At 44.2% G+C, this 27,651-nt stretch overlaps 1 protein-coding gene across 4 annotated transcripts in view; it reads left to right on the top strand.

Annotated features, from left to right (window-relative positions):
• Positions 1-16,159, top strand: part of ZER1 (zyg-11 related cell cycle regulator) — a 387,007-nt gene extending 370,848 nt beyond the window's left edge. For all 4 annotated transcript variants that reach the window (XM_085614054.1, XM_085614056.1, XM_085614055.1 and 1 more), the window contains one exon: positions 14,172-16,159. In XM_085614054.1, coding sequence (XP_085470180.1) covers positions 14,172-14,229 — 58 coding nt within the window. In that variant the 3' untranslated portion in view covers positions 14,230-16,159. The remainder of the gene's footprint in view (positions 1-14,171) is intronic.
• Positions 16,160-27,651: the final 11,492 nt, after the last annotated feature.

The raw sequence follows: 27,651 nt of genomic DNA on the forward strand, positions 1-27,651 counted from the left end.
GTGGGCATCGAGGTGTTTAGGCATCTGGTGGGTGTACTGAAAGGGTATGCGGTGGTGGTCTTCTATGTCAGCATAGATGTGTTTTGACATCTGTTGGGTGTACTGAAAGGGTATGCGGTGTTGGTCTTTTCTGTTGGCATAGAGGTGTTTAGACATCTGGTGGGTGTGATGAAAGGGTATGCGGCGGTGATCTGTGTCAGCTTAGAGGTGTTTAGACATCTGGTAAGTGTACTGAAAGGGTATTCAGTGGTGGTCTTCTCTGTCGGCATAGAGGTATTTAGACATCTGGTGAGTGTCCTGAATGGGTATACAGTGGTGATCTTCTCTGTCGGCATAGAGGTGTTTAGACATCTGGTGGGTGTAGTAAATGGTTATGCGGTTGTGATCTTCTCTGTCGGCATAGAGGTGTTTAGACATCTGTTGGGTGCACTGAATGGATATACAGTGGTGATCTTCTATGTCGGAATAGAGGTGTTTAGACATCTGTTGGGTGTACTGAATGGGTATACAGTGGTGATCTTCTATGTCGGAATAGAGGTGTTTAGACATCTGTTGGGTGTACTGAATGGGTATGCAGTTGTGATCTTTCATGTGGGCATCGAGGTGTTTAGGCATCTGGTGGGTGTACTGAAAGGGTATGCGGTGGTGGTCTTTTCTGTCGGAATAGAGGTGTTTAGACATCTGGTGGGTGTACTGAAAGGGTATGCGGTGGTGGTCTTCTATGTCAGCATAGAGGTGTTTAGATATCTGGTGGGTGTACTGAAAGGGTATGCGGCGGTGATCTTCTTTGTCATCTTAGAGGTGTTTAGATATCTGGTAGGTGTACTGAAAGGGTATTCAGTGATGGTCTTCTCTGTCGGCATAGAGGTATTTAGACAGCTGGTGAGTGTCCTGAATGGGTATACAGTGATGATCTTTCATGTGGGCATAGAGGTGTTTAGGCATCTGGTGGGTGTACTGCAAGGGTATGCGGTGGTGATCTTTCATGTGGGCATAGTGGTGTTTAGGCATCTGGTGAGTGTACTGAAAGGGTATGCGGTGGTGGTCTTCTATGTCAGCATAGAGGTGTTTAGACATCTGGTGGGTGTACTGAAAGGGTATGCAGTGGTGGTCTTTTCTGTCGGACTAGAGGTGTTTAGACATCTGGTGGGTGTACTAAATGGGTATGCAGTGGTGATCTTCTCTGTCGGCATAGAGGTGTTTAGACATCTGGTGAGTGTCCTGAATGGGTATACAGTGGTGATCTTCTATGTCGGCTTATAGGTGTTTAGACATTTGTTGGGTGTACCGAACGGGTATGCCGTGGTGATCTTTCATGTGGGCATAGAGGTGCTTAGACATCTAGTGGGTGTACTGAACGGGCATGCAGTGGTGATCTTTCATGTGGGCATAAAGGTGTTTAGACATCTGGTGGGTGTACTGAATGGGCATGCAGTGGTGATCTTTCATGTGGGCATAAAGGTGTTTAGACATCTGGTGGGTGTACTGAATGGGCAAGCAGTGGTGATCTTTCATGTGGGCATAGAGGTGTTTAGACATCTGGTGGGTGTACTGAAAGGGTATGAGGCGGTGGTCTTCTCTGTTGGCATAGAGGTGTTTAGACATCTTGTGGTAAATAATTTAATTACCGGGACTTAATTTGATACAGAAACATAATAAAATAGCTCAGTAAATAAGAGGCAGAATCCGTGGTATTAGAGGTTCGGAATGGGCTTTATTCCAATGGTCGATTATAATCGGTTGCTCCAAGTTCCATCACCACGAAGGTTCAGGAAGTGAAGTACATACGTTATTGACAATCAATTACTTTTATACAATAAGCATTACAGTGGAGCAAATACAAGAGGCGTAACAATTGATAGTGGAGGTAATATATTCATACGTGGCAAAGATAGGCGTAACTGGGTGTGTTTAAAGAACGTCATCAGATGTGATGTCATAAGAGGGTGGTTACATGAAAGAATTTCGCAATGTCAGCAGAAATACTTGGCAGAAATGCGCGTGCAGCAGCATGACGTGTGATTGACGTGCAACTAGGGGGTGAAGGGGACTTGACATTTAGCTCTACATGTGGCGACAGAAGTCTGGAGGGTCAAGTCAACCTAATCCCAAATCATATCTAACATCCTATGTTTAAAGAACTATGTTATCCAAAAGAGAGGTCTTTTAGAGTAGAATCTTATTCTATACTGACTATACTGACTGTTAGTGCGTGTACAAGCGTCTAAGTGTCTACACTAGATGCGAGGGCAGGAATCTTCCTTAGTAACAGGGCTATGAATTACTTGCATAAAGACAGAGAAGCCGGGCCTTTGCTCGGTAGCTGGCAGAATGTTTACTTAAGCTACTAGACAGGAATGCATTGGGCAGGGAGCGGAGCAGATAATTTCCGAAGGTGAAATACAGTTCTTGGCAGGCAGCAAGCTGATGTCAGGCATCGTGAGCCGCGCAGAGGATGAGACAAAGTTCATGGTCACAGATGCAGGCTCGGACTGGAGCTTCAGAGACAGAAAGCAAGAAAAGCTTGATGACAGAATCAGGGCCTACTTGCCTGGACTGTAAAATGGCATAAGTGAACCATATAAAGGCGGTGGCCTTTCGTACTTAGGAATGGAATATCCGGCCCATTCATGGCGGATCAACAGAGGACATGTTAACGGTGGACGCACATGTATTTGCGTCTTCATAACTGGAACTGGAGGGAACATACATGTACTTGTAACATGCACATAGAACCGTTGGGGTCCAAGATAGGGGACATAACTGACCAGAAAAATCCATATTTCCACATTCCCTCCTTGTCCCCTACTTGCCCGTCAAGAGATATCAATCTTCATTAATCCATTGATCTGTTCATATAGCATCATTTGTTCTTCTTTCTTCTTCCGGGATCTTGAATGAAAATCTTGATGTGGAATGCACGATGTGGCACACAGACCACAAATCGCTGGTCCACATTGCAGGCATAAGCAGCAACTGAATAATATGAGGAGGCCAATACCTAGGAAGGATAGAACTCTCCATCCCCAGGCTGATAACACGCTCCAAAACCAACCGGACCAAGTCCAGGTGCCTGGATTCTGGTGTATCTGGCTTACAATCTTATGAAGGTGGGTTATGGCTTTATATACAGATGGCGAATTTTCTGGTATGAATACGCAGCAGCTTGATCCGATGACCCTACAAGCTCCGCCCCTATCGGCCAGGATGACGTCAAGGACAAGACGATTTTGAAGCACAACAATCCGCATAGCAGACTGCTCTTCTGTTAAATTGCCTAAGGCGGAAATAGTTTCGTTCACTACTGCTTCAAGGGTTCTAGTCAATCTACGTATCAGCTTACTATTAGTAACGGTACCTATATAGGGAAAGAGACCTTTATTGAAATCTGTGTATTTTTCCCATGCTGTTTCAGTGTAATCGACTATTGGGAGATCTCTCCTTTCTCTATTGTGTACTAAATGAGTATTTCTGTGATAATCAGGAGGAGCTAGAAAAACAGGTGGCAAAAGGAATCCAATGTAGCAGGTACCATCCCAATCTAGAGGCAAACGTACATATGCCGTCTGACCACATATAAAATAGGAATGGCGGGAAGCTCTAAATGTCGACTTGCCTTGATCACTGAATTCTATTACAGTGGTGCATCTACTATGGCCCATATGTATGGAACCATTCTTCCTTACACATAATTCACCTTTTACTGGAAATACTGACATGGCGGGCAAACTTGGATTAGCTTCGGATGCGACATTCAAGATCATAAGATTAAGCGTAAAATTACCTAATCCATATACTTCATTTTCTAGATCAGTTCCTGTTCTTTTGGGAAGTCCCTCCTTGTTGGGGTGGCAGACTTTAAGTAAAACTAAGTTCAGATTTCCCCATACCCAGTTGTCTTGATAAACTGCAGAATTTGAATCTAAGGAATTAATTAAACTAAACCATGCTCCACAGGAGCCGTTGTGTGTGAACGGGTATGGAAAAAGAGGTAGAATTCCTTTATAGTTCTGATAGGGAGGGAGTCGGCCACATATCCAACAATTTGTAGCATTGCTAACCTGATGGGAATGATGTAACATACTAATAAAAGTGTTATTGCGCAGCGCAAATCTATAAGAAAACTCAAACGGAGGTAATTCACTAAAAGAATGTTCAGCAGTAACATTGTAAACATGTCTAGAAATAGGATAATATATGTGCAACAATATACTTGCGGTAATTATTAAAAGACTTAAGAAAAACAAAATTAATAACGTCACTATGCAATGACTCCGCAGTGATTTACAGTACGCCTGTCGTTTCAACATTTTTCGGGTGTTATCTCTATTCAGGTCCAAGGGATACATGTCAGAGACAATTCAACCGCTTCACCTCGGAGAGGACTTAAACAATCAAATTGCTTGACTGATTGGACCTGAGCTTTAGTTTATAATGTTCGGCATTACTCTTTTCAACAAAAGGAAGTTTTGAGTCAATGGGTGAAGACACACGAGGTGTAGTTTTTATATCTGATGGTAGTCCATAAAATTTCTTGATATGACTTGAATGCACCCAGCCTTTTCTGCCTTCGATCTTCACGGCTGTCCTTGTGGTGAGTAAGACCAGTTGAGGCGACCTCCACCTAGGATCCAGCTGAGTCTTCCGATCAAAGTTCCTCACTAAAACGAGATCCCCCGGAATTACGTCATGGGGTTTCACCTCAGTGTTGTCAGGAAAGGCTGCAGCTACCTGTGAACGACAAGATTGTAGTGCAGACATCAAGGAAGCCAAATAATCTGTCAGCATATTACAGTCAATATCAGTTATTTTACGTGGTATAGGCGTCCCCCACATATTTGGTGTTCTACCAAAGATCACCTCATACGGGGATAGCCCTGTTCGAGAGTGTGCTACCATTCTCATGTAAAAGAGTGCAACTGGTAATGCTACTACCCAGTCGACACCTTTTTCCCTGCATATTTTGGACAATCTGATTTTCAAAGTTTGATTATGTCTTTCCACGAGACCTGCTGCCTCGGGGTGTCGGACACAGTGGAATTTCCACTGATAACCTAACAAAAGTGAAACGTGTTTCATTAGTTCGGATGAGAACGGCTGGCCGTTATCTGAGTAGACAGCATGTGGTAAACCGTATCGTGGGAAGAATTCTCGAACTAACTGTTTGGCAGTAGTCGGGGCAGTGTAATCTGAAACCGGGTACGCCTCTGTCCAACGGGAAAGAGCACAGACAACTGCGAGAACATATTTGAATCCTCGACATCGTTCCATCTGGATATAATCCATCTGGAGAATTTCAAAAGGGTGGTCAGGAGGCTGAGATCCACCCTGCTCTACGGGAATGCTTTTTCCTGGGTTGAACTGACAACAGATCATACAGGTACGAACTTTTTGTTTCGCTGCTGCTCGTAAATGCTTGTTGAACCAAATATGTTGAATGCTGTCTAGCATAGCTTTCTCTCCTAGATGCGCTGGACTATGTACAGTGTTAATAATGACTTGGACCATTGAATCAGGAAGGAACCACACAGATTTTTCCTTCGTCATCCATCCTTGATCCGTTTGGATCCCTCCTAATTCAGTCCATTTCCTTATTTCGTCTGGAGTAGCATGTGTCTGTATGTCAATTACATCAAGAGCGGGATCCTTAACCATCATGCAATGTGTTGGTGTCTGGACTATTGTCTTTGTCATGTCGGATGTTTGAGTTTGAGCAGTCTGTTTAGCTGTTCTGTCAGCTAGATCATTGCCTTGAGAAATGATATCAGTAATTTTCGTATGAGCTTTACATTTCATAATCGATATTGCAATGGGTAAATGTATTGCATCTAATAAGGCATGAATGAGGGGTCCGTGCTGAATGTGGGCACCGTGAGAAGTTAAATAACCTCTCTCTCGCCACAGCACGCCGAAGTCATGTACAACTCCGAATGCATAACGTGAATCAGTGTATATGTTGACTTTTTTATTTGTGGCTTGAATACAGGCTTGTGTCAGAGCGACGAGCTCTGCTGCTTGAGCGGACAAGGTATTTATACACTTGGTTTCAATAATTTCCGTGTCTGTTGTGACTGCGTAAGCGGCCACTAACTCTCCTGTACCTGTTCTCATACATGAACCATCTACATACAACGTTAGGTCTGGATCTGACAATGGGACATCTGTCAAGTCTTGTCTGGGTTTCGTCGTTATTGTAATAACATCAATACAATCATGAGCTAGTGGGTCTGTTCCATTTACAGGTAAAAGTGTGGCAGGATTCAATGTGTTACAACGTCTGATTTCTATATGTGGCTGAAACAATGTTAGTTCATACCCTGTAAGTCGTGCTATAGTCAAGTGTTGTGTTTGCGTTCGATTCACAAGAACCTCTACTGCGTGTGGTACTTGAACTGTCAATGGATGTCCTAACACTATGGCATCGCTTTGTCTGATTGCTAAAGCTGTCGCTGCCACTGATTTCAGGCACGCAGGCAGAGCCTGAGCTACGGGATCTAATGTACTAGAAAAATAAGCACACGGTTTGTGTGATCCTGCTTGTTCCTGTGTGAGTACTGACAAGGCAGTACCTTCTCGTTCTGTAACAAAGAGTGTAAAATGTTTTCTGTAACATGGTGTTGCTAAAACAGGTGCTTGGCATAGAGCTTTCTTTAAGCTTTCAAAAGCTAGTGTGTGTTCCTGAGTCCAAGGGAGGACAGTCGATGTGGCTGCCTCCTGTGTTGTTAATTGAATGAGTGGTTTTGCTAGAAACGCATACTGAGGGATCCACTGCCTACAATATGAAGTGAGGCCTATGAAAGCCCGCACCTCCTTTTGTGTCTTGGGTATTGGCATATTTGCAATTAGCTGGATACGATCTGGTGTAAGCTGCCTTCCCTCCTTGGACAGCGAGTGACCAAGGTAAATAACTCGCTGGACACAGAATTGCAGCTTAGAAGGGGACACCTTGTGCCCCTTTTCGGCTAGAAATTGTAAAACCGTCAGTGATGTTTTTTCACATTCAGGTTCGCTTCGGGCGGTGATCAGCAGATCATCGACATATTGAAGCAGAGCAGTGTTGACTGGCATGTGGATACTGTCAAGTTCTCGTTTCAGTGCTTGGCTATAGATGCTGGGGCTTTCTGTAAATCCTTGAGGTGCGCGTGTGAATTTAAAGCTACGTCCATTTAAACTAAATCCGAACAAGTATTGGCTTTCCGGATCTATTGGGACGCTGAAAAAGGCATTCTTGAGATCAATTACAGTAAAGAATGTTGCTTCGGAATCAATAGCTGTCAGTAATGAAGAGATGTCTGGAACTACAGGGTATTGTGGTACAATACATTTATTTAATTCGCGCAGATCAATAACCAATCGATATACTGGGGGAGCCTTTGGATCAGTTCGTTTAAGAATCGGAATTATCGGTGAATTACATACATTGGAGTCGGTCTCCACAACCACTCCTTGGCCGATAAGTTCGTCAATGATTTGCAGTAAAGCCATTACAGCATCTGGGGGTAACTTGTATTGTCGCATTCGTGGTAGTACCACTCCTGCCTTTAGTGTGACTCGATATGGTGTAATGTTCATGCAACCAACATCTGTAGGGCCTTGTGCCCATAAATGTGTGGGTAAAGTCTGTAGTCGGGAATCCATGTCTCGAGACACATAATGACCTTTGAAATCACGTAAAAACAATCTTACTCCTTCCGGAGAACAACATATTATAGCTCCTAGAGCTTTCAGTGTTTTTATACCTAACAAGTTTTCTGGACATGATTTAGTAAGCAATAAATCTGTAGTTCTGGTCAAGGGTCCTATCGTAAGTGGAAGAGGCTGTGATACTTCATTAACAATAGGTTTTCCTGAAAAACCAAGGGAAATATTCTGTGAGCCTGAGAGGGGTGCCCCTGGAACTTCACTACGTTTTATAGTTGTTCGACTTGCCCCTGTATCAAGTAAAAATTTTCTATCTTGGCCTAATAATTCACTATGTACATAAGGTCCTTCTTGGTCTACAGGGACCTCGATAAGGGGTAAGTCAACTTCCCTCTCTAGGCTGGTTCATGCATATCGTTGATAATCAGGATAGTCATACTGTGCGGTCTGGTACAGCTGTCGTGTCGTGGTTTGTGTGGCAGCAGCCGGCAGCGCTGGTGCGGCTGGCACAAACTGTATAGACTGTTGTGGAGCTGGCATGGCTTGTGCATGCTGCGGTGCTCCTTGTTCATTCTGATCCTGTCTAAGTGGCCGTGGTCTTTCTTTTGTAATACCTGTGGCGATATTACGCTTCAGGACTGGGCAATCGTGTATGTAATGTCCTGGCTGTTTACAATAGTTGCATGTCCCTTTTATAGGTCCTGCTGAATCACCGGAATGTGTCGTACCCTTTTTATGTCCTTCAGCTGGAACTGTCTGAGAGACTAGCATTTTCATTTTCGTGTCTTTCATGCGTCTTTGTTCATGTTCTTGTTCCTCTCTAATTCTATTGTAATGGTACTGTAACATTTGTAACATTTGTGATGGGGTATTACCTTGCCATGTACTCTCGAATTTTAATACTCTATTCTTCACTTGGGGCAAAGAATTTTCAACTAATTTTGTCACAAACAGATGTGGGTATGACTCGCTACTTGCTTTTATACCACTATTTATACCAAAACATTTTTCGAATCGGGCATAGAAATCACTAGTGTCTTCATCTTGCTTTTGTTTACAGGCTGAGATTGCACCCCAGTCTTCCTTTTTCGTAGTTAATAAACGTGGCAGTACCTGTACTAATAAACCTGGTAATGCTTTAGTTTTGTCCCCAAGCCCCGAACCTGGACCTCGGGCCCTTTCTTCATTTTCTAATGCTGTCCAATCTATCTTTTGGTCTCCTACCTCCCACTCTTTTTCCTTGAGTTTTTCATAAATGCCAGCAGGCATTAATACCTTTAATATTGTCATAATGTCGGGATAGGTATACTCTCCCATGAGTAACATGTCTTTAATTTCTCGGTGGAAACCCGCTGGGTCTTTGTCATGACTGGGTACCACTTTCTTCATTTCTAACAATTCTATTTTCGATATGGGCGTATATACATATACACGTTTAAACTGATTGTCCTCGCCCTTTATTGGGTGTACTTCTCGTAAGGGATTCTGTCTGTCCATGTAATACATCGGTCTTTCCTTGATGGGCAATGAAACATGTTCTGGACATACAAAAAGAATGTACTGCTTTCTGGATTCTAGTATTTCCTTAATTAACTTAGTACCTGAACCTCTCCATCTATTCGTGAGTAATTCAGTCAATATATCAGGTAAGGGACCAGGATCTGAATGTTGGCTTTTATATAGTATAAGAAGTTGTTGAATCATATAAATCCCAGCTAAACGCTGTTCATCTGGGGTGAGGTTCAAAAATGTGTGTGCTACTGTATCATCGCCATATTTTCCGGGACTGTCAACCCAATGAACGGCTGACCTGGCTAATTCTTGTTCATCCATAGAATCGAGTAAATGATAACCCCTTCGTTCTCGCAGTAATTTGTCAGCGGCTTGAAACGAATGCTCGGGGGACCTCATATTTATTATAGGTGCTTGGAAATTCCTGTTATTATCTGGACATATCGGACGTATTGGGTCAGTAAAGTATCTAGTATTATTACAAGATCTTCCTCTACCTACATAGGCTATCGTTTCTGACTGTCCTGTGGACGGTCCTGATCCTTCTTCCTCCTCGTTTTGTTCAAACTGGTCTACCGCTAATCTCTCTTCGTGTAGACGTTCTATTTCTTTTCGGATCTTTCTGCACATAGCTATTATACATTTTTGCCTATCATGTCTCCCTTCTGATATATTCTGGCTCCATCTGGTAAGAGTTTGCATTATTTCCGGATCTACCCCCGGTCGGTCTTGATTTCTGATTACGCAATTTATGAGGAAACGTAACAGTGCCCCCTGTATCTCCACTTTCTGGTATTCCATAGCTCTGTTAATACATTCAGAGTCTCGCCCTGTTTGGACATAATGATATATATTATCTAGATGCATAGTCATTCCTGGTAACTTCCCTAAATACACCGCGGCTCGTCTGATACGTAATGATGCCATGATCATTTCGTCCTCTTTGCCGGGCACAGGGTCATATCTACAATCTATAAGAAGTTCCTTAAGCGTGCGGGCATTTATGAGTTTGGGGGTACGCGGATGTGCTGACTCTTGAAAGGTAAGTTTATTTACTCTGGGTGGCGTAGAGAAAATGTTGGTAGCACCTCCAGTAACCCCGTCTGGAGTATCGGGTGTGAAAGGATTCGTAGAACGCGATACAGCAACTATAGGTGTGGACACAGCTATAGAAGTAGCTGTAGGAACAGATGTGGAAACGGACGTGCTTGCCGGAACTTGTGTCTGCTGTAAGGATATAGATACAGGATCTTGGCGTTGAACCTCCCCGGCCAACGGTCTATGTGGGGCGGAGTTAGCATACTCGGGAGCTGCGTCATCTAAATATGAGGAAAGAAAAACATCTTCTGCGGTTCTAGGATGCCCCTTAGGATGTACTTTTATTGGAAATAATGGGGGTGGCAAGTCTTTTGGTATCCCCGGAGTAGCCTTAGGTAATCCCTCGGCCAGAAGGGGATACATACCCTTCATAAGGGCATTTCTTTGTCTGTCTACTTGTTCTGATTTCACTCGTGTACCTTCTTCAATTAATAGATTTTCTTGAACTTTATTTGAATTCTCTTTACTCTTCTCTTCCTGTCTACGTGCTTTTTCTGTGCGTCTATACGATTCTTTACGCCATAATTCAATGGCGTCTTTCTGTGATTGTCTAGCTTTCTTTTTCCATAATTCTTCCTCTACTTTCACGATGCACTCTGCATCCCAGGTCCCAGCTGCGGGCCACCTCTGACTTTCTGGTAATTCCTTAGTGTAGTCTACCCATAGATCAAGAAATAATATAGCGTCTAGGCCGTGTTTATGATACATGAAGTACCCTGGAGTGTCCCTAGGAGGAATAGGAACAGCTTCTTCGAGTACCCCTTTTCTAGTTGTGATCTGTCTTAGTTTTGAAAAGAGCGGCATATTGAAAACTGATCTGATACTTGGTTTTGAACAAACTTAATACAATAAAACACAATAATGAACAGTCATTCATACCACATGCAGGACATATCAATACATTTAACATTTAACATTTTTAAATGAGCAACAATGAAGATGACGATCTAAGAAAACTTAATCATAAAACGTAATTCTCGACATTAAACGGAATTATTCTGAATTTTATATACTTGATATACTAGATATACTGCTAAACAGTACAGATACACTGCTAAAACAGTGCAGACCGGATTTGTGTACCCAAACCCGTCTGGACCGGCACAACTTATGTGCACGCCAGAACGCCTCCCCAGTAATGGTACTCACCGGGTAGCTCGGAACGGAAGGCCTCGGAACGGATCTGAACTGAACTTGAACCGGACCGGACTCGACTCGAACACTTCGGAAACTGGTGGGCCTCTGTATACCTCGGATCTTGCTCTCTCAGCTAGGCTCTGGTCGGGATACTTCGCACTTCTCACCGCCTCGTCTGGGTGTTGATCGCAGCCTCAGTCGCCCCCGCTTGACCGGAGGGAGATACAGGAAATCCTGCTGGTACGCGTTGTTGTCCGTCCAGCTGTGGCAGGAGACCGGGCCTGCAACGCACCGCCGGCGCGTGAGATGAGAAAGTGTCCCTGTTCGGGCGCCATTTATGTGGTAAATAATTTAATTACCGGGACTTAATTTGATACAGAAACATAATAAAATAGCTCAGTAAATAAGAGGCAGAATCCGTGGTATTAGAGGTTCGGAATGGGCTTTATTCCAATGGTCGATTATAATCGGTTGCTCCAAGTTCCATCACCACGAAGGTTCAGGAAGTGAAGTACATACGTTATTGACAATCAATTACTTTTATACAATAAGCATTACAGTGGAGCAAATACAAGAGGCGTAACAATTGATAGTGGAGGTAATATATTCATACGTGGCAAAGATAGGCGTAACTGGGTGTGTTTAAAGAACGTCATCAGATGTGATGTCATAAGAGGGTGGTTACATGAAAGAATTTCGCAATGTCAGCAGAAATACTTGGCAGAAATGCGCGCGCAGCAGCATGACGTGTGATTGACGTGCAACTAGGGGGTGAAGGGGACTTGACATTTAGCTCTACATGTGGCGACAGAAGTCTGGAGGGTCAAGTCAACCTAATCCCAAATCATATCTAACATCCTATGTTTAAAGAACTATGTTATCCAAAAGAGAGGTCTTTTAGAGTAGAATCTTATTCTATACTGACTATACTGACTGTTAGTGCGTGTACAAGCGTCTAAGTGTCTACACTAGATGCGAGGGCAGGAATCTTCCATAGTAACAGGGCTATGAATTACTTGCATAAAGACAGAGAAGCCGGGCCTTTGCTCGGTAGCTGGCAGAATGTTTACTTAAGCTACTAGACAGGAATGCATTGGGCAGGGAGCGGAGCAGATAATTTCCGAAGGTGAAATACAGTTCTTGGCAGGCAGCAAGCTGATGTCAGGCATCGTGAGCCGCGCAGAGGATGAGACAAAGTTCATGGTCACAGATGCAGGCTCGGACTGGAGCTTCAGAGACAGAAAGCAAGAAAAGTTTGATGACAGAATCAGGGCCTACTTGCCTGGACTGTAAAATGGCATAAGTGAACCATATAAAGGCGGTGGCCTTTCGTACTTAGGAATGGAATATCCGGCCCATTCATGGCGGATCAACAGAGGACATGTTAACGGTGGACGCACATGTATTTGCGTCTTCATAACTGGAACTGGAGGGAACATACATGTACTTGTAACATGCACATAGAACCGTTGGGGTCCAAGATAGGGGACATAACTGACCAGAAAAATCCATATTTCCACAATCTGGTGGGCGTACTGAAAGGGTATGCAGTGGTGGTCTTCTCTGTCGGCATAGAGGTGTTTAGATATTTAGTGGGTGTACTGAACAGGCATGCAGTGGTGATCTTTCTTGTGGGCATAGAGGTGTTTAGACATCTAGTGTGTGTATTGAACGGGCATGTAGTGGTGGTCTTCTCTGTCGGCATAGAGGTGTTTAGACATCTGTTGGGTGTCAGCAATGGGTATGCGGTGGTGATATTTTTTTTCTGCATAGAGGTGTTTAGACATCTGGTGGGTGTGCTGAACGGGCATGCAGTGGTGATCTTTCATGTGGGCATAGAGGTGTTTAGACATCTAGTGTGTGTATTGAACGGGCATGCAGTGGTGATCTTTCATGTGGGCACAGAGGTGTTTAGACATCTAGTGGGTGTAGTGAACGGGCATGCAGTGATGATCTTTCATGTCGGCATAGAGGTGTTTAGACATCTGGTGGGTGTACTGAACGGTATGCAGTGGTGGTCTTCTCTGTCGGCATAGAGGTGTTTAGACATCTGGTGGGTGTACTAAATGGGTATGCAGTGGTGGTCTTCTCTGTCGGCACTGTGGTGTTTAGACATCTGTTGGGTGTCAGCAATGGGTATGCGGTGGTGATATTTTTTTTCTGCATAGAGGTGTTTAGACATCTGGTGGGTGTACTCAACGGGCATGCAGTGGTGGTCTTCTCTGTCGGCATAGAGGTGTTTAGACATCTGGTGGGTGTACTCAACGGGCATGCAGTGGTGGTCTTCTCTGTCGGCATAGAGGTGTTTAGACATCTGTTGGGTGTACTGAATGGGTATACAGTGGTGATCTTCTTTGTCGGCATAGAGGTGTTTAGACATCTGTTGGGTGTCAGCAATGGGTATGCGTTGGTGGTCTTTTTTGTCGGCATAGTGGTGTTTAGACATTTAGTGGGTGTAGTGAATCGACAAGCAGTGGTGGTTTCCCATGTCGGCATGGAGGTATTCAGACATTAATTGGGTGTAGTGCACATGTGTGCAATGTTAATGTTCTGTGCCCGCACAGAGGGGTTTTGACATCTGGTGGGTGTAGCGAACAGACATACAAAGTTGTTTTTCTATGGCAGTATAGTTGTGCTTTGTCCTTTAGTGGGTGTAAGGCCTGGCCCAGGTCTTCAGTCTTCCTTTGAGATACAGGTGTGTGCTTAACCTCTAGGTTCTTTGCTGTGCACCAAGTTGCTTCCCTTTTGGCATTAAATCAGTCTCTGTTTTCCTTTTCTTGTAGGAAAGTTCTAGAGCACTGTGGTAACTTCAAAGAGGAGACGATGGAGACGTCCAGGTAGAGATGCTCCATCATTCCACACACTGGAGCCCCTGCGGAATGCCGATCAACACAGAGCCTTCCAGAACAGCATCTTCTCTGAGGAGCCTATTCTAAAGTTTCTTCATAAATATGAGGAAATCATGTTTGCACCAGACAAACTTATCTGATGTTTCAAGTCACACGTCAGAATCCAAGTTGTTTGCGTGTGATTTCTTACAAACAAAAGAGAAATGAAAAGCAAAAACACAACAGAGCTTCCATAGTTCCTCTTTGGACTCTAAGAGTGCGCGCAGAAACCTCTTGAATGACCTGTGTTGGTCGAGCTGTGTCCTTGGTGGTGTGAACTTTCTCCACTCTAGCATGGGGCTCAGTAGTACTCAATGGTGTTGACAGTTCGGAGGAGCTCTTCCGGTGACGTCACAGAGGGATACTCTTGCAAGCTGTTTCCTCTGAATGAACCCACATGTGTTGGGATGTGTACCCAGCGTGTTCCTGATGCAGGCAGTCGGTGGTGGACCAGAGACAGCACAGGCACGGTGTCCGGCTGTCCTAGGGTTCTTTCACCTTTCCTGGTGTATGTTGTGGTGTGTAAATCTCTTCTTCCTCCTGTCCTTCCCCTCTTACTGCTCTGGAATGACCTGTTTAACAATGGGTCTTCTGGAAGATAGAACCTAAGTTCACTTCCAACCTGGATTTTTGTTGATTCAGTTTTACTGTTTCTGATCTGTCTTGTGATTAATATGCACATTGCACACTGAGAGATAAATGCATGCATGCAGGTTCACATAGACACACAGGATAGATGCATGCACATAGGCACACTGCACATACACCCAAAAGCATATGCATACACAGGTATACATACAGAAGCGTGAGGACGCCTACATTTGAACAAACATACAGAAAGATGTGCACACTTATGCTGACACACACTCAAGCATGCACATACATGTGGACACAGACGCATAGCAAGACATGCACACAGGCACATACAAACAGAAAATATTTGAATGTATGTATATATTTTTATGTTATTTCTTCCTTTTGCCCCATTCTCTTGTGGTGTATCATTTCCTGTTCTTGGTTTTATATAGAATGTTTGAACGCTGCCATATATTGGCTCACAACAGCAGTAAAAACTTTGTGTCATAATATTGTGCAATATTTGTACTATTAATGTGTGGTCCCAGGAAGCCTAGGAAAGGTGGAAGAGAGGCAGCTTGTTATTTCTCCTGTCGAAGGCACAAGAGAGAGCATGGCCAGGCAAGCGTGGTGCTGCTCTAGGACCTCATTCCTGATGAATACTAGGTAAGGGAGGAGGACACAAGGAGCCATGAAGTTAAGAAACAAAGAATAACAGACAAAAATAAATTTAGATTACAATAGTGTTTTTCCATCGAAATGTACTCTTGCCATGGCATCTATATGTAGATTTTGTATCCAATGCGCTCCCTTTTCGGGGGACGTGCGGGAGTGGATGTTCCTTCAGGTTTGTTGATCTGTAGGCTCCTTTCTTTGAAACAGGTCTTCTCTTGCTCATGCTCTCTGAAGGATTCCAGAGGGAGCCTAGTCCATGTCTGTGCCCTTTACTGTACATCTTCACCAAACCTTCTTTGTTACCCCTGAACTGTGGCCACAAGATCACCAAGGGGGAAGGGAATCACAAATCGCACGGGGCTTGAGGCATAAGTCCCTTACCTTCTCCTTATACACACAATCACCCTGATTTCTTTTCTGCACTATATTCGTAGGGTTGATTATAATTTCTGGACCTGTTTTGGGCAGCAGCTGCTTAGCCTAGGTTGTGACGTGGTTGAGATGCATGGGATGTTTGCAACACACAGGTGGGAACAGACTCTCCAGAACCTGGCAGTTTATGTTAATGAATCTGTATGGTTGTCTTTTAAATAAATTCCAAGTAAAATATTCTGTTTTCCGCTGGTATAAAAGTGATTTTTTCAGAGTTCTTCCTTTCATGGAATATGGATGTTCGAATACATGCCTCCTCCTAACATTGCAGTACGGGCCAATAGGAGAGCGATCATCGCATCCCGCAGTGAACCCTCTCCCCATGCCAGACGCAGTATCAGATTTCACTCATACAAAACCAGTGAAATTCAGCAGCTATAGTTACATGACCTAACTATAACTAGGGCTCCCAGTTTTATTGTATTTATTTTCTTTAACATTGCCGTCTGTATTTGTCTATATTTATTTTTTTGCCATCTTACTGGTATTTATCCATAGTTATGTTGTGCTTTGCGAATGAATGGAGACATAAAATTGTATATTTTCACATTTATTTAACTAATAAACATGCACCCATAATTTGCTGCCTGTCACGTTTTAGGACATTAAACAGCCAAATATAGCAAAACACTACACCCACTGGTAGTTATCAGCATTACACTGTGAATATATGTTAACATGTGTCTGTATTTAGAGAAATCTCAACCTGTTGTTTTAACCTCACTTGCTGTCAATCTGCTCAGCTGTTGTCCTGGAAATCACAAAAAACAGCCTGGAGAGTCAACAACAAGTAGCACAAATTACCGTATTTTTCCGCTTTTAAAAATAAATACAGACAGAAAACAGATTGTTTTCTGTCTGTATTTATCTGTAAAAACTGAAAACTGGGAGCCATAACTATAACTTACGCCCCCAATGCACTGCTTATGACCTCACATATTACATCACTCATGACATTTTCAGTGACATCGCTGATGACAGGATTGATGACATCTCAAATGACATCACTGATGACATCATCCAGTGAGTGTGTTTCATAAAGGTTTCTGAGAGTTACAAATATATGCTAAGCTACTGCAAAAGTTAAATTACTATTCTTTTGTACTACTAAAGAGTGATACTGTTTCTAATATGTCATCTGAGTGGCACCGCAACTGTCTGTATCAGTGTGGGAGTGGGTGTCTGAGTGTTTGTATGGGTGTGTGAGTGGCTGTATGGGTGAATAGGTTGGTGTGTGAGTAGCAGTATGGATGAGTGAGTGACTGTGTGAGTGGCTGTATGGGTGTCTGTGTGTGTGTGTGTGTAAGTGTCTGTATCAGTGACTGTGGTGGCTGTGTGTGTAGCTCTATGGGTGGATGATTGTGTTTGTGTGTGGCTGTATGAATGGCTCCAATGGGTGAGTTACTGGGTTTATAAGCAGATGTGTGGGTAAGTGAGTGGCTGTTTGACTGAGTGTATGGGTAAGGAAGTATTTGTGTGAGCGGCTGTATAGATGAGTGAGTGGGCACATGAGTGATTGCATTGATGTATGAATTGGTGTATAAGTATTTTTGTGGAGGAGTGAATAAATGTGTGCATGGCTGTATGGGTGAATAAGTAGCTCTGTTAGTAGCTGTATGGGTGAGTGAGTGGCTGTGTGGTTGAATGAGTGATTGTGTCAGTGGCTGTATGGGTCTGTGAGTGGCTGTGAGTGAGTGGTTGTATGAGTGAGTGAGTGTGTGTGTTGGTAGTTGTATGTGCCTGTGAATGGGTATGTGAGTGGTTGTTTGAGTGGTTCTATGGGTGATGTCATCAATGATGTCATTATTGATGTCACTGACCATGTCATGAGTGATGTAATATGTGAGGTCATAAGGAGTGCATTGCGGGGACATAAGTTATAGTTAGCTCAGGTAACTAGAACTGCTGAATTTCACTGGTTTTGTACGACAGAAATCTGGGCCTTACTATAATGTCCCTGTAACATTAGTTTCTATCAGTGAATTTCTACGTTTTTTTAAACTTTATTTCCTAACTATATCATCCTTGTAACCATTGTTTTTCACTGAATTTGAGGTTTTTAATTTTTTTTTATTTCCTAGCTGTAACCTGTAACCTTTGAGAGTCAGTGTGTGAGTGGCTGTATAGGTAGGTGAGTGTGTGTGTGAGTCGCTGAATGGCTTTAGGAAAGTGCCTCTTTTGACATGGTCAGCCCCCACTTTTTCCCTGGTGCATGATGTGATTTCGAATTGAAAGTGCACGGGGTACCTACTAACCAGGTTCCCAATTCCAGAACCTTTTTCTAAAACACAATTGGCACAACTTCAGCCACCCCTGTAAGTCCCTAAGTAATGGTACACCTGGTGCCTCGGGCACTGGGGCTGCAGCACATGTTGTGGTTCCACAGGGATGCCTCACCTAGACCATGCGAACTGCCATTGCAGGCTGCGTGACTTGGTGCAGAGAAAAATGAAGAGTCAACATGGCACACATGCCTGTGTAGCAAAGTACAAATTATGAGAATGCACTCCTTCCCTTTTATTCATATTTTCATTTCTTTTAAATCTTTACTTGCGATGCGTGCGAGCAGCTGCTGAGACATCCCTAATCTCAGCCCTTGTCAAAGACTAGCAAAAAATGAGCGCTTCACTAACGCTCCTTTCTGTCGCACTGCTGAATGGGGACTGACCCCTCAACGTAAACAACTTCCTCCGAATTTCACCATATGTAACGTCGTATATCACAATTTTTCACCGTTGTATTAATCTTCTCGCTTATTTAAATCACCACGGAGACAGGATGGTTGTGCCTGAATATTTTTTTATTCGCCAGTTTCAAATGCATACTGCTGCCCATCCAGGCTTTCAACAGTCGCACGTGAGGTCAACCATATTACAAAGTAGGTTCATTGAAATTATGCCCAATGCATTTCGAGTCTACTGACTCTTCATCAGGGGCCACTGAAATTGATACAAAAAAATATTTTGAATTAGCAAATCAAGTTTGACATACAGGAGACACGAGGGAGGGAACCTTCTGCGATAATTGGTTATAAACAAGGGAGAACGTTAGCAGTATTGTAGAGAGAGAGTGAAACGCACACATTGTGAAAAATCGCCGTCCAAGGCTTTGAAGAGGTAATGTGTTGTAGAGTTGAGATTGTGGGATCTATGGTTGATGGGAGGGAGGGGTTGAGATGCTCAGCTATCTGGCAGAGAGGTTGGCAATCAATAGGGGATTATGAACAGTTCATTTTGATATATTGGATTATTATTATATTTTTGATTTGTAGGTATTCAATGATTAATTTGAGTGTACACAGACTGGGTAGAGTAATTTTTTTCGTTTGCAGTGTAAGTAGGATAGGGAGGAAGGGCACTTTAGGGTGGAGGTAGTGGGTGGTGTAGTAATTTATTTTATACGAGTAAGTCTGTATTGAATATTAAGTTGATCTGTTTTTTGTATCCATTTCAGTGGCCCCTGATGAAGAGTCAGTAGACTCGAAATGCATTGGGCATAATTTCAATGAGCCTACTTTGTAATATGGTTGACCTCACGTGCGACTGTTGAAAGCCTGGATGGGCAGCAGTATGCATTTGAAACTGGCGAATAAAAAAATATTCAGGCACAACCATCCTGTCTCCGTGGTGATTTAAATAAGCGAGAAGATTATTACAACGGTGAAAAATTGTGATATACGACGTTACATATGGTGAAATTCGGAGGAAGTTGTTTACGTTGAGGGGTCAGTCCCCATTCAGCAGTGCGACACATGCCTGTGTGCCATGCCTACCAATACTGCATGATGTATATGTAAGTCACCCCTACTGCAGGCCTTACAGCCCTAAGGCAGGGTGCACTATATCCCATATGTGGACATATCTGCATGAGCAGATACGACCCTATAATATCTAAATCCATTCTTGGATACTGTAAGCGCACTGGGAGCCATGGAGAGTACATGGGCTGGATACCTGTCATTATGACTTTGGTAGCTCCAGGATGGCTTCACTGTACCCTAAGATGCTTGGTACCAAACATCTCATCTTAATACATCCTCTCTGAGGACAGTATTGAATTTAGTGAGAAATGCACACACAAGATCCACTAAGCACTGGTGTGCTCTCTGACTAGTCCTAGCCAGCCTGCCACCACCAGACATGTTTCTGACCTCATGGGGTGAGAGCGGGCGCTCTCAGAGGTCAGGAACAAAACCTGCTGTGGGCGGAGGTGCTTCACACCTCCTCCAGGCCAGAGTGGCCTTCCTGAGTGGGAAGCTTCAAAGGTGACGCCGCCTTTGAAATGTGACCCAGGCATCTCCAGATAGTGGAGGACACCTACCCCCTTTCCTGCTCTACATTTGGCACGATGACAGGTGGTAAAATGAGGTAAATTAGTAGGTGGGTCCCCAATAAGCCAGCACCACCCCTAAGGTGGGACAGGTGAGGTGGAGCCCTCTCCTCATTTCCCTTCATCTTGGTTTGAGGGGGAATTAGCCAGGAAGTGGTCACTTAAAGAGTATATACAACCTAAAAGTAAGTAGCCCATTGGCTACCTGCCTCCCACTGTAATGCCCCTAAATTTAGTATTTAGATGGCATCCTTGGACCCTAAACCTGTAGATTCAATGGACATAGAGAAGAAAAGGACAAAAAAGAGATGCACACCCACGGACTGAAGCCCTGCTGCCGGAAATTGGAGCCAAACGCTGCCTGCTGCCTTAAGGACTCGACAAACGTGGTGTGCTGTCTTATCCTTCTACTGTGAGGCCTCCAAAAGCCCCAAAGCACCTCCAGCCTTCGACAAATCGCTAAAGAACTCCCTTGGAGTAGAGGTACTGCTCCCCTGCAGTCCACAGTCACTGAACCCACAGAATCTGGTTTCCCGCCTTGCTGGTTCCCGGAGACTCCGACGCAGCATTCAGACCAAAATGGTACATCGGCCCCGGAGGATTAAATCTGTTTCTCCTCCAGGTGTGGGGACTCCAGGAGCTAGCAGAGCATTACAGCACCAATACCCTCTGCAGCATTCACTGATACGAAGAGTCCAATCCGGACTCCCACCTCCCAGGGAGCAAGCACCTATCAAGGTACATCGAGACCCCTGAAACCCACTTTGTGAATGGCCCAGCTGTCCCAAAATCGTCTCTCCAAGCTGCCTGCTCCTGACCGCGAGGACATCCTGACATGCGCCGCCCGACTGACCTATTACCTATGCACCCAGCCCACCCGGCCTGGGTACTGATGAACCAGCTGTGCTGCCGTGGTCCTGAGGCCCTTGCAACATGCTACTCTATGTCCCCTGACCTCAGCGCCCTGCTCCGGGCCGAATCCGGTGCGCTCCTGAGAATCTGCTGGTGGAACATTGGGCCTGGCCTTGCTACTTACCTAAATCCTGAAGGTGAACCTCAAAATTCAACTGTATGATTTAATTTGCATTTTTCTATTTTCTCCCTTTGACTTCAATGGTGTGTAATTGTGCCCAAAAGTGATTTATTTTGAAAACTTGAAAAATGTATATTTCAAAAAGTACTTACTGTAGAACAAAGTTCTTGGTCTGAAAAATGATATAAAATTGGTGTTATTATTGTAAATTGGTCTCAGATTTATTCTCGAGTGTGTGCATCATTTATTGCCTCTGTGAGTACAACAAATACTTAGTACTACCCTCTGATAAGCCTAAATGCTCACCCAAACTACCACAAATAGAGCATTGGCATTATCTTATTTTGCCTCTGTATACCAATCTGTGTCTCACTGGACTCTCTGCACAGTATACTTCAATTTAGTGCACCAAATAGAGAGCCAGCTTGCTACATTGGTGGATCAGCGGTGGTGTCTAAGACTTTGCGTTTGCTGATGCCACTCTGTCAATAAGTGACCACACAAATCCTAAAATTGCCTTCAGCTAGTTGTATTTTTCTATTGGTCTATTTTTCTAAATGTTTAAATTAACTTTTAGGGCCTCGGTTAAATCCCTTCACCTAGTTGTTAGAATTTTAAAATCTTACACTAGTTAGGACAAAAGAAAATGTTTTCAACTTTACAAAAAGGTCCCAACTTTAGTGAAATAATAGATAACACACAGAAGCAAGCTCAGGAGCTAGACCTAGCACCATACCGGAAGTTGCCATACTCCTGGCTTTGGGCTTTCTGTAGGAGTTATGGTGTTTAAAACTGGCTCGCATGCTACCAAAGAGAAGCTTATGAGGCTTCTGACAAAGCATGAGAGATCACCCAGTGGGTGAGGATGATGTCCTGTGAGGATCATCCCACAGGAGAAGAAGATACTGAGGAGATGGTGGAGACCATGCCTCATAAAAAGAAGCTCTCTCATGGGAGGAGCCTGCCCTGGAAACATTGGCCAGAAGGTTGAACTTAAAAGCTCAACTTCTGGACATAGAAATACAGAGAAAAGAGATGGGCCTAGGACCTATCTCTGGTGGCAGCAATATCATAAGCAGCGAGAGAGAGGAATCTTTTGACCCTAAACTCCCCAAAGGAGTTGTCCCTAAATATGCAAAAGGTGATGACATCACCAAGTGGTTTCCTGCTTTCGAGAGAACTTGCGTTAGTAGAAAGGTTGCCAAAAAGCATTATGGCTCTCTTTTCTCAGGTAAATGCAGGGCTAGAATCCGACATTGAATGAGGAAGATGCTGCATCTGATGACCTCATATAGGGTACCCAAAGAGCACCGGGGCTCTCTCTTGTGGGAACGTTTCTCAGGTAAATGCAGGGGCAGACTCCTGACACTGAATGAGGAAGATGCTGAGTCTGATGACCTCATGAAGGCTACCCTGGTTGAGCGCTTCAGACTCACCACTGACTAATATAGAATTAAATTTAGGGAGGCTAGAAAAACCCTGAGTCAGTCCTGGGTTGAATTTGTAGACTTTTTAGTGAAAACACTAGGTGACTGGTTAACAGATAACAATGTGCATGACTATGTTGGGCTTTACTATTTAATCTTGAAGGAGCATCTGTTGAGTAATTGTTACAATAAGAAGTTACATCAACATCTGGTAGACCTAGATCTAACCTCTCCTTTAGAGCTGAGGGAAGAAGGTAGACCACTGGGTCAAAACAAGGGTAACCAAGACTACTACTGGTGGGGTTGACCAAAAGAAAGAGGGGAGAAACCCAGGGAACGATGGTGACCAAAAAGATAAAAATAAAGAGTCTTCTACAGGCCCCCAAAAACCTGCTCAGGGGGGAGGGCCCAGAAACTCTTCACAGTCTAAGGGTGGGTACTAGGGTAAGAACTGAGATTCCAAAAAGGCTTGGTGTCATGATTGTAAGGCTCTTGGACACCAAACTGGAGATCCTAGCTGATGAAACAAAAATAATGCCTCTAGTACACCTGCAGTAAATGTATTGGTAGGTCTCCAGATGGGGTCACATGTGGGTCCTGACTATGTCAGAGAGCCTGCTGAGGCAACTCTAGTCACAGAGGGTAGAGTGGCCTTCTGGCCCAGTAATCTGGAAAAATACAGACAACAGCCTCATATAAATAGGGTTAAAGTTGAAGCTCTGCAAGATACTGGTGCTAGTATCCCCATGGTGACTGAGGACTGGTGTCGTCAGACTAGTGCTTACTTGAAGAGACTTACACAGTCCTCAATTCTGACAATCAGGCTACGGTACATCCAGTAGCTTTGGTGTCCTTAGAATATGGAGGGGTTACTGGCCACAAAAGGGTGGTGGTATAGTCTGCAATTCCTGTACAGTGTCTGCTTGGCAATGATTTGGAGTCTTCAGCATGGGCTGAGGTCGAAAACAAAACCCATGCAGCCATGCTGGGTACACCTGAATGGGTGTGTGTACAAACCAGAGCATAATGAAGTACCCAGGGTGAAAAAGAAGTGTTGGAGCATAAAATTATGGACCAACGTTACAGGAGAAAAGGCAAGAAGTCCGGGAAACCAACTTCTGTTTAGACACCAGATGAAGTCCCCTCTCCTCGGGGAGAAGACTTGTCAGCCCCAGACAGAACTGAGACCCAAGAGCAAGGGAATTACACAGCAAGCTTGTGGGGCCAAGGGGACACTCTAGGGAAGATCTGTGCCTGGGGCAGACAATCTGTCCAACTCTTGAAAGCCAGGGGCAATAATCTGCTGATCAGGAAAATGGAAGTGTCAGTGCTTCCCACAGAACCTATTGGGAGGAGGGACTCCTTTACACTGAGGCCAGAGACTCCAAACCCGGTGCCACCACGAGAGGAGTAGTGCCTCAGCAGTTTAGAGAGTTACTCCTAACCTTGGCCCATGACATTCCCCATACCTGGACATCTTGGCCAGACCAAAACTTAGTGTAAATTGGTGAACCACTTTTACTGGCCAGGAATGCCCCAGAAGGTGAAGGAGTTTTGTAACTCCTGGGCCACCTGTCAAGCCAGTGGCAAGACAGGTAGCCACCTAAAGGCCCCATTAATTTCACTTCCAATGGTTGGGGGTACCCTTTGAGAGGGTTGAGATTGAATTGTTAATCCCCTTGACCCTGAGACATCATCGAGAAACCGAGTATGCTGGTGGTAGTGGATCATGCTACCAGGTATCCTGAGGAAATTTCCATGGGGACTACCACTGCTCCTGCAGTGGTAAAGGGCCTCCTTGGTATTTTTTTTACCAGGGTTGAGTTTCCAAGGGAGGTAGTATCAGACAGAGGTACAAACTTTGTGTCTGCATACTTAAAACACATGTGGCGTGACCTATACATTCACTACCCCATACCATCTGCAGAAAAATGGTGTTGTTGAAAGGTTTAACAAGACCCTAAAAGGTATGATTAGTTGACTCCCTGAAAAGCTCAGAAGGAGATGGGATGTCTTGCAACCATGCCTACTTTTTGCTACCACAAAATGGTTTTTCCCCTTTGAGCTTTTGTTTGGTCATCTTGTAAGGGACCATTGTGTCTTGTGAAGGAAGGATGGGAAATCCTCTCAAAGAACCTAGGTTGGATAGTGTAGATTATGTACTTGGTGTTCGTTTCAGGGTGGCAGAGTATGTAAAAAAGGAAGCAAACCCCTTGAGGCCAGCCAGGAGCTCCAGAAGCTCTAGTATGACCAAAAGACTGCCATGTTGGAGTTCCAACCAGGAAAGAAGGTATGGGTATTGGAGCCTGTGGCTCCTAGGGCCCTCTAGGACAAATGGACTGGGCCCTACCCTATACTTGAGAGAAAATGGGAGGTCACCTACTTGGACCTTGGCACATGCAAAAACCCCAAGAGGGTCATACATGTAAATCGCCTTGAACCCTATCATGACAGGGCTGAAATGACCATGCTCGTGGTCACAGATGAGGATCAGGAAGCAGAGAGTGAATCTCTCCCTGACCTCCTCTAAGACAACCCTAAAGATGGGTCAGTTGAAGGAGTGGTTTTGCTGGACACCTTCACTGCCCTACAGCAGACTGATTGCAGGCGAGTCCTAAATCAGTTTGCTGAACTCTTCTCTCTGACCCCTGGTCGGGCTAACTGGTGTACACATGATGTGGACACTGGTGATAGCCTTTCTGTCAAAAATAAAATCTACAGGCAGTCTGATCTTGTCAAAGAGAGCTTCAAGGCTGAAGTAAGCAAGATCCTGAAATTGGGTGTCATTGAACCCTCAATGAGTGCCTGGGCCAGCCCATTTGTTTTAGTCCCCAAACCTCACTCCCAGGGTGGAAAGAAAGAAATAAGGTATTTTTGTGGACTATGAGGGCCTCACTGCTGTGGCAAAAGCTGATGCACATCCAATTCCTAGGGCTGATTAATTGATTGACAGGTTAGGTGCAGCCAAATATCTCAGTTCCTTTGATCTCCCATCAGGGTACTGGCAGAATAGGTCTGACCCCTGAAGCCAAAGAAAAACCGACATTCTCACCTCCAGATGGGCATTATCAGTTTACTGTAATGCCCTTTGGACTAAAGAATGCCCCTGCTACCTTCAATGGGCTGGTGAACAAGGTCCTTGCTGGGCTGGAGTCCTTTAGTGCAACATATATTGATGGCATTGCTATCTTGTGCTCCACCTGCCAGGATCTCCAGGTCTAGCTTGGGAAAGTCCTAAAAGTTTCTGCAGAGTGTAGGCCTCACTATCAATGCAAGCATTTGCCAGATAGGGCACGACACAGTTGTATACTTCGGTCACCTTGTAGGTGGAGGTCTAGTTCAACCCCTACAACCCAAGATCTAGACCCTTTTGGACTGGGTAGCTCCAACCACCCAGACTCAAGTCAGGGCATTCCTTGGCTTGACTGGGTACTACTGGAGATTCGTGATGGGATGTGGGTCCTTGGTGCCCCCCTCACAGAATTGTCCTCCAAAAAGATGCCCAAACCGGTTAACTGGACAGTGGGCTTTCAAAAGCCTTTTGGCACCCTGAAGGAAGCAATGTGTCCAGCATCCATTCTCAAAGCTCCAGATTATAACAAGCAGTTCATACTGCAGACAGATGCCTCTGAACATGGGATAGGAGGGTTCCTATCCCAGACCAATGATGATGGCCATGACCAACCTGTTGCTTTTATTAGCAGTAGGCTTCTCCCCAGAAAGCAGCGTTGGAGTGCCATTGAGAGGGAAGTCTTTATTGTGGTTTGGTCCATGAAGTAGCTGAGACCATACATTTTTGGTTCTTACTTCCTAGTTCAAACTGACCCCAGGCCTCTCAGATGGCTGATGCAAATGAAAGGTGAAAACCCCTAACTGTTAAGGTGGTCCATATCTCTTCAGGCAATGAACTTTACAGTAAAATTCAGACCCAGGACTGACCATGCCAATGCAGATGACATTTCCAGGTTCATCCACTTAGACGAAGAGTCTCTAGGGAAAGGTTAGTCTCATCCTCTTTCGTTTGTGAGGGGTATGTAGGAAAGTGCCTCTTTTGACATGGTAACCTTGTAGTGTAGTTCCTATATCCCTGATAGTTTCTTTGCATTGGAATAACATACACTAAAGATTTGACATAGGACTAAGGTCAGTATGTCTCTATCGAGTATATTAAACTTAATTTCTTGTGTGTGCCAGCTAACTCAGAGGTCACTAGAAACTTCTCGAATATACAAGAAGGGATTAGTCTCTGACAACCGCATAAACATGACAACTTTGTTTCCTTTTAGAATCGGAACAGTCTCAGAATCGTGGAAACAATAGCTAACAGTTTCATCATGCATGCTTCGTTTCTACAGAGTTGCCCGAGAGACGGACGTTTCAATAAAAGGGTTTGTTGAACAGTCTTATTTCTCATGCAAGAGATATGAATTGCTACAATCGTAAGACAGACTGCAAAGTACAATATGTACGAGGTTAGTAGTAAGATAAAATAATACTGTAATAGCATGGTTTGTAGCTATGACATATATTAATCAAAATACATACATAAATGACATAAGCTTAAATGTGATACTCATCTGATGCTTCTAAATTGTTCTACCCCAGTGTACCTAACCTAAGTTCAGTACGAGGTTTGAAGTAGGTGCCATTTCTAAAGTATAGCTAGCTATATTTTAGTTTAGCCAAGAGTTGCCAAAAGTTTCTCTTAAGTTCTAGTCAGCTCCATACCTTAGATGGAGAGAGGTTGGAATCTCTTTTCTGGACTCGATAGTCTAATCCCCGCAAGGGAAGTAAGAGAGCACTGGAGCTGGATTCTCTGCGAGGAGGATGGCAGCGTCAGGTCAGTGCATCAGGCTGGAACTCGATCTCCTTCTGAACTTGCCGTGGCGAACCGCGTAGTCTG

This window comes from Triturus cristatus, chromosome 1_2, assembly GCF_964204655.1.
Source record: "Triturus cristatus chromosome 1_2, aTriCri1.1, whole genome shotgun sequence".
NCBI lineage: Eukaryota > Metazoa > Chordata > Amphibia > Caudata > Salamandridae > Triturus > Triturus cristatus.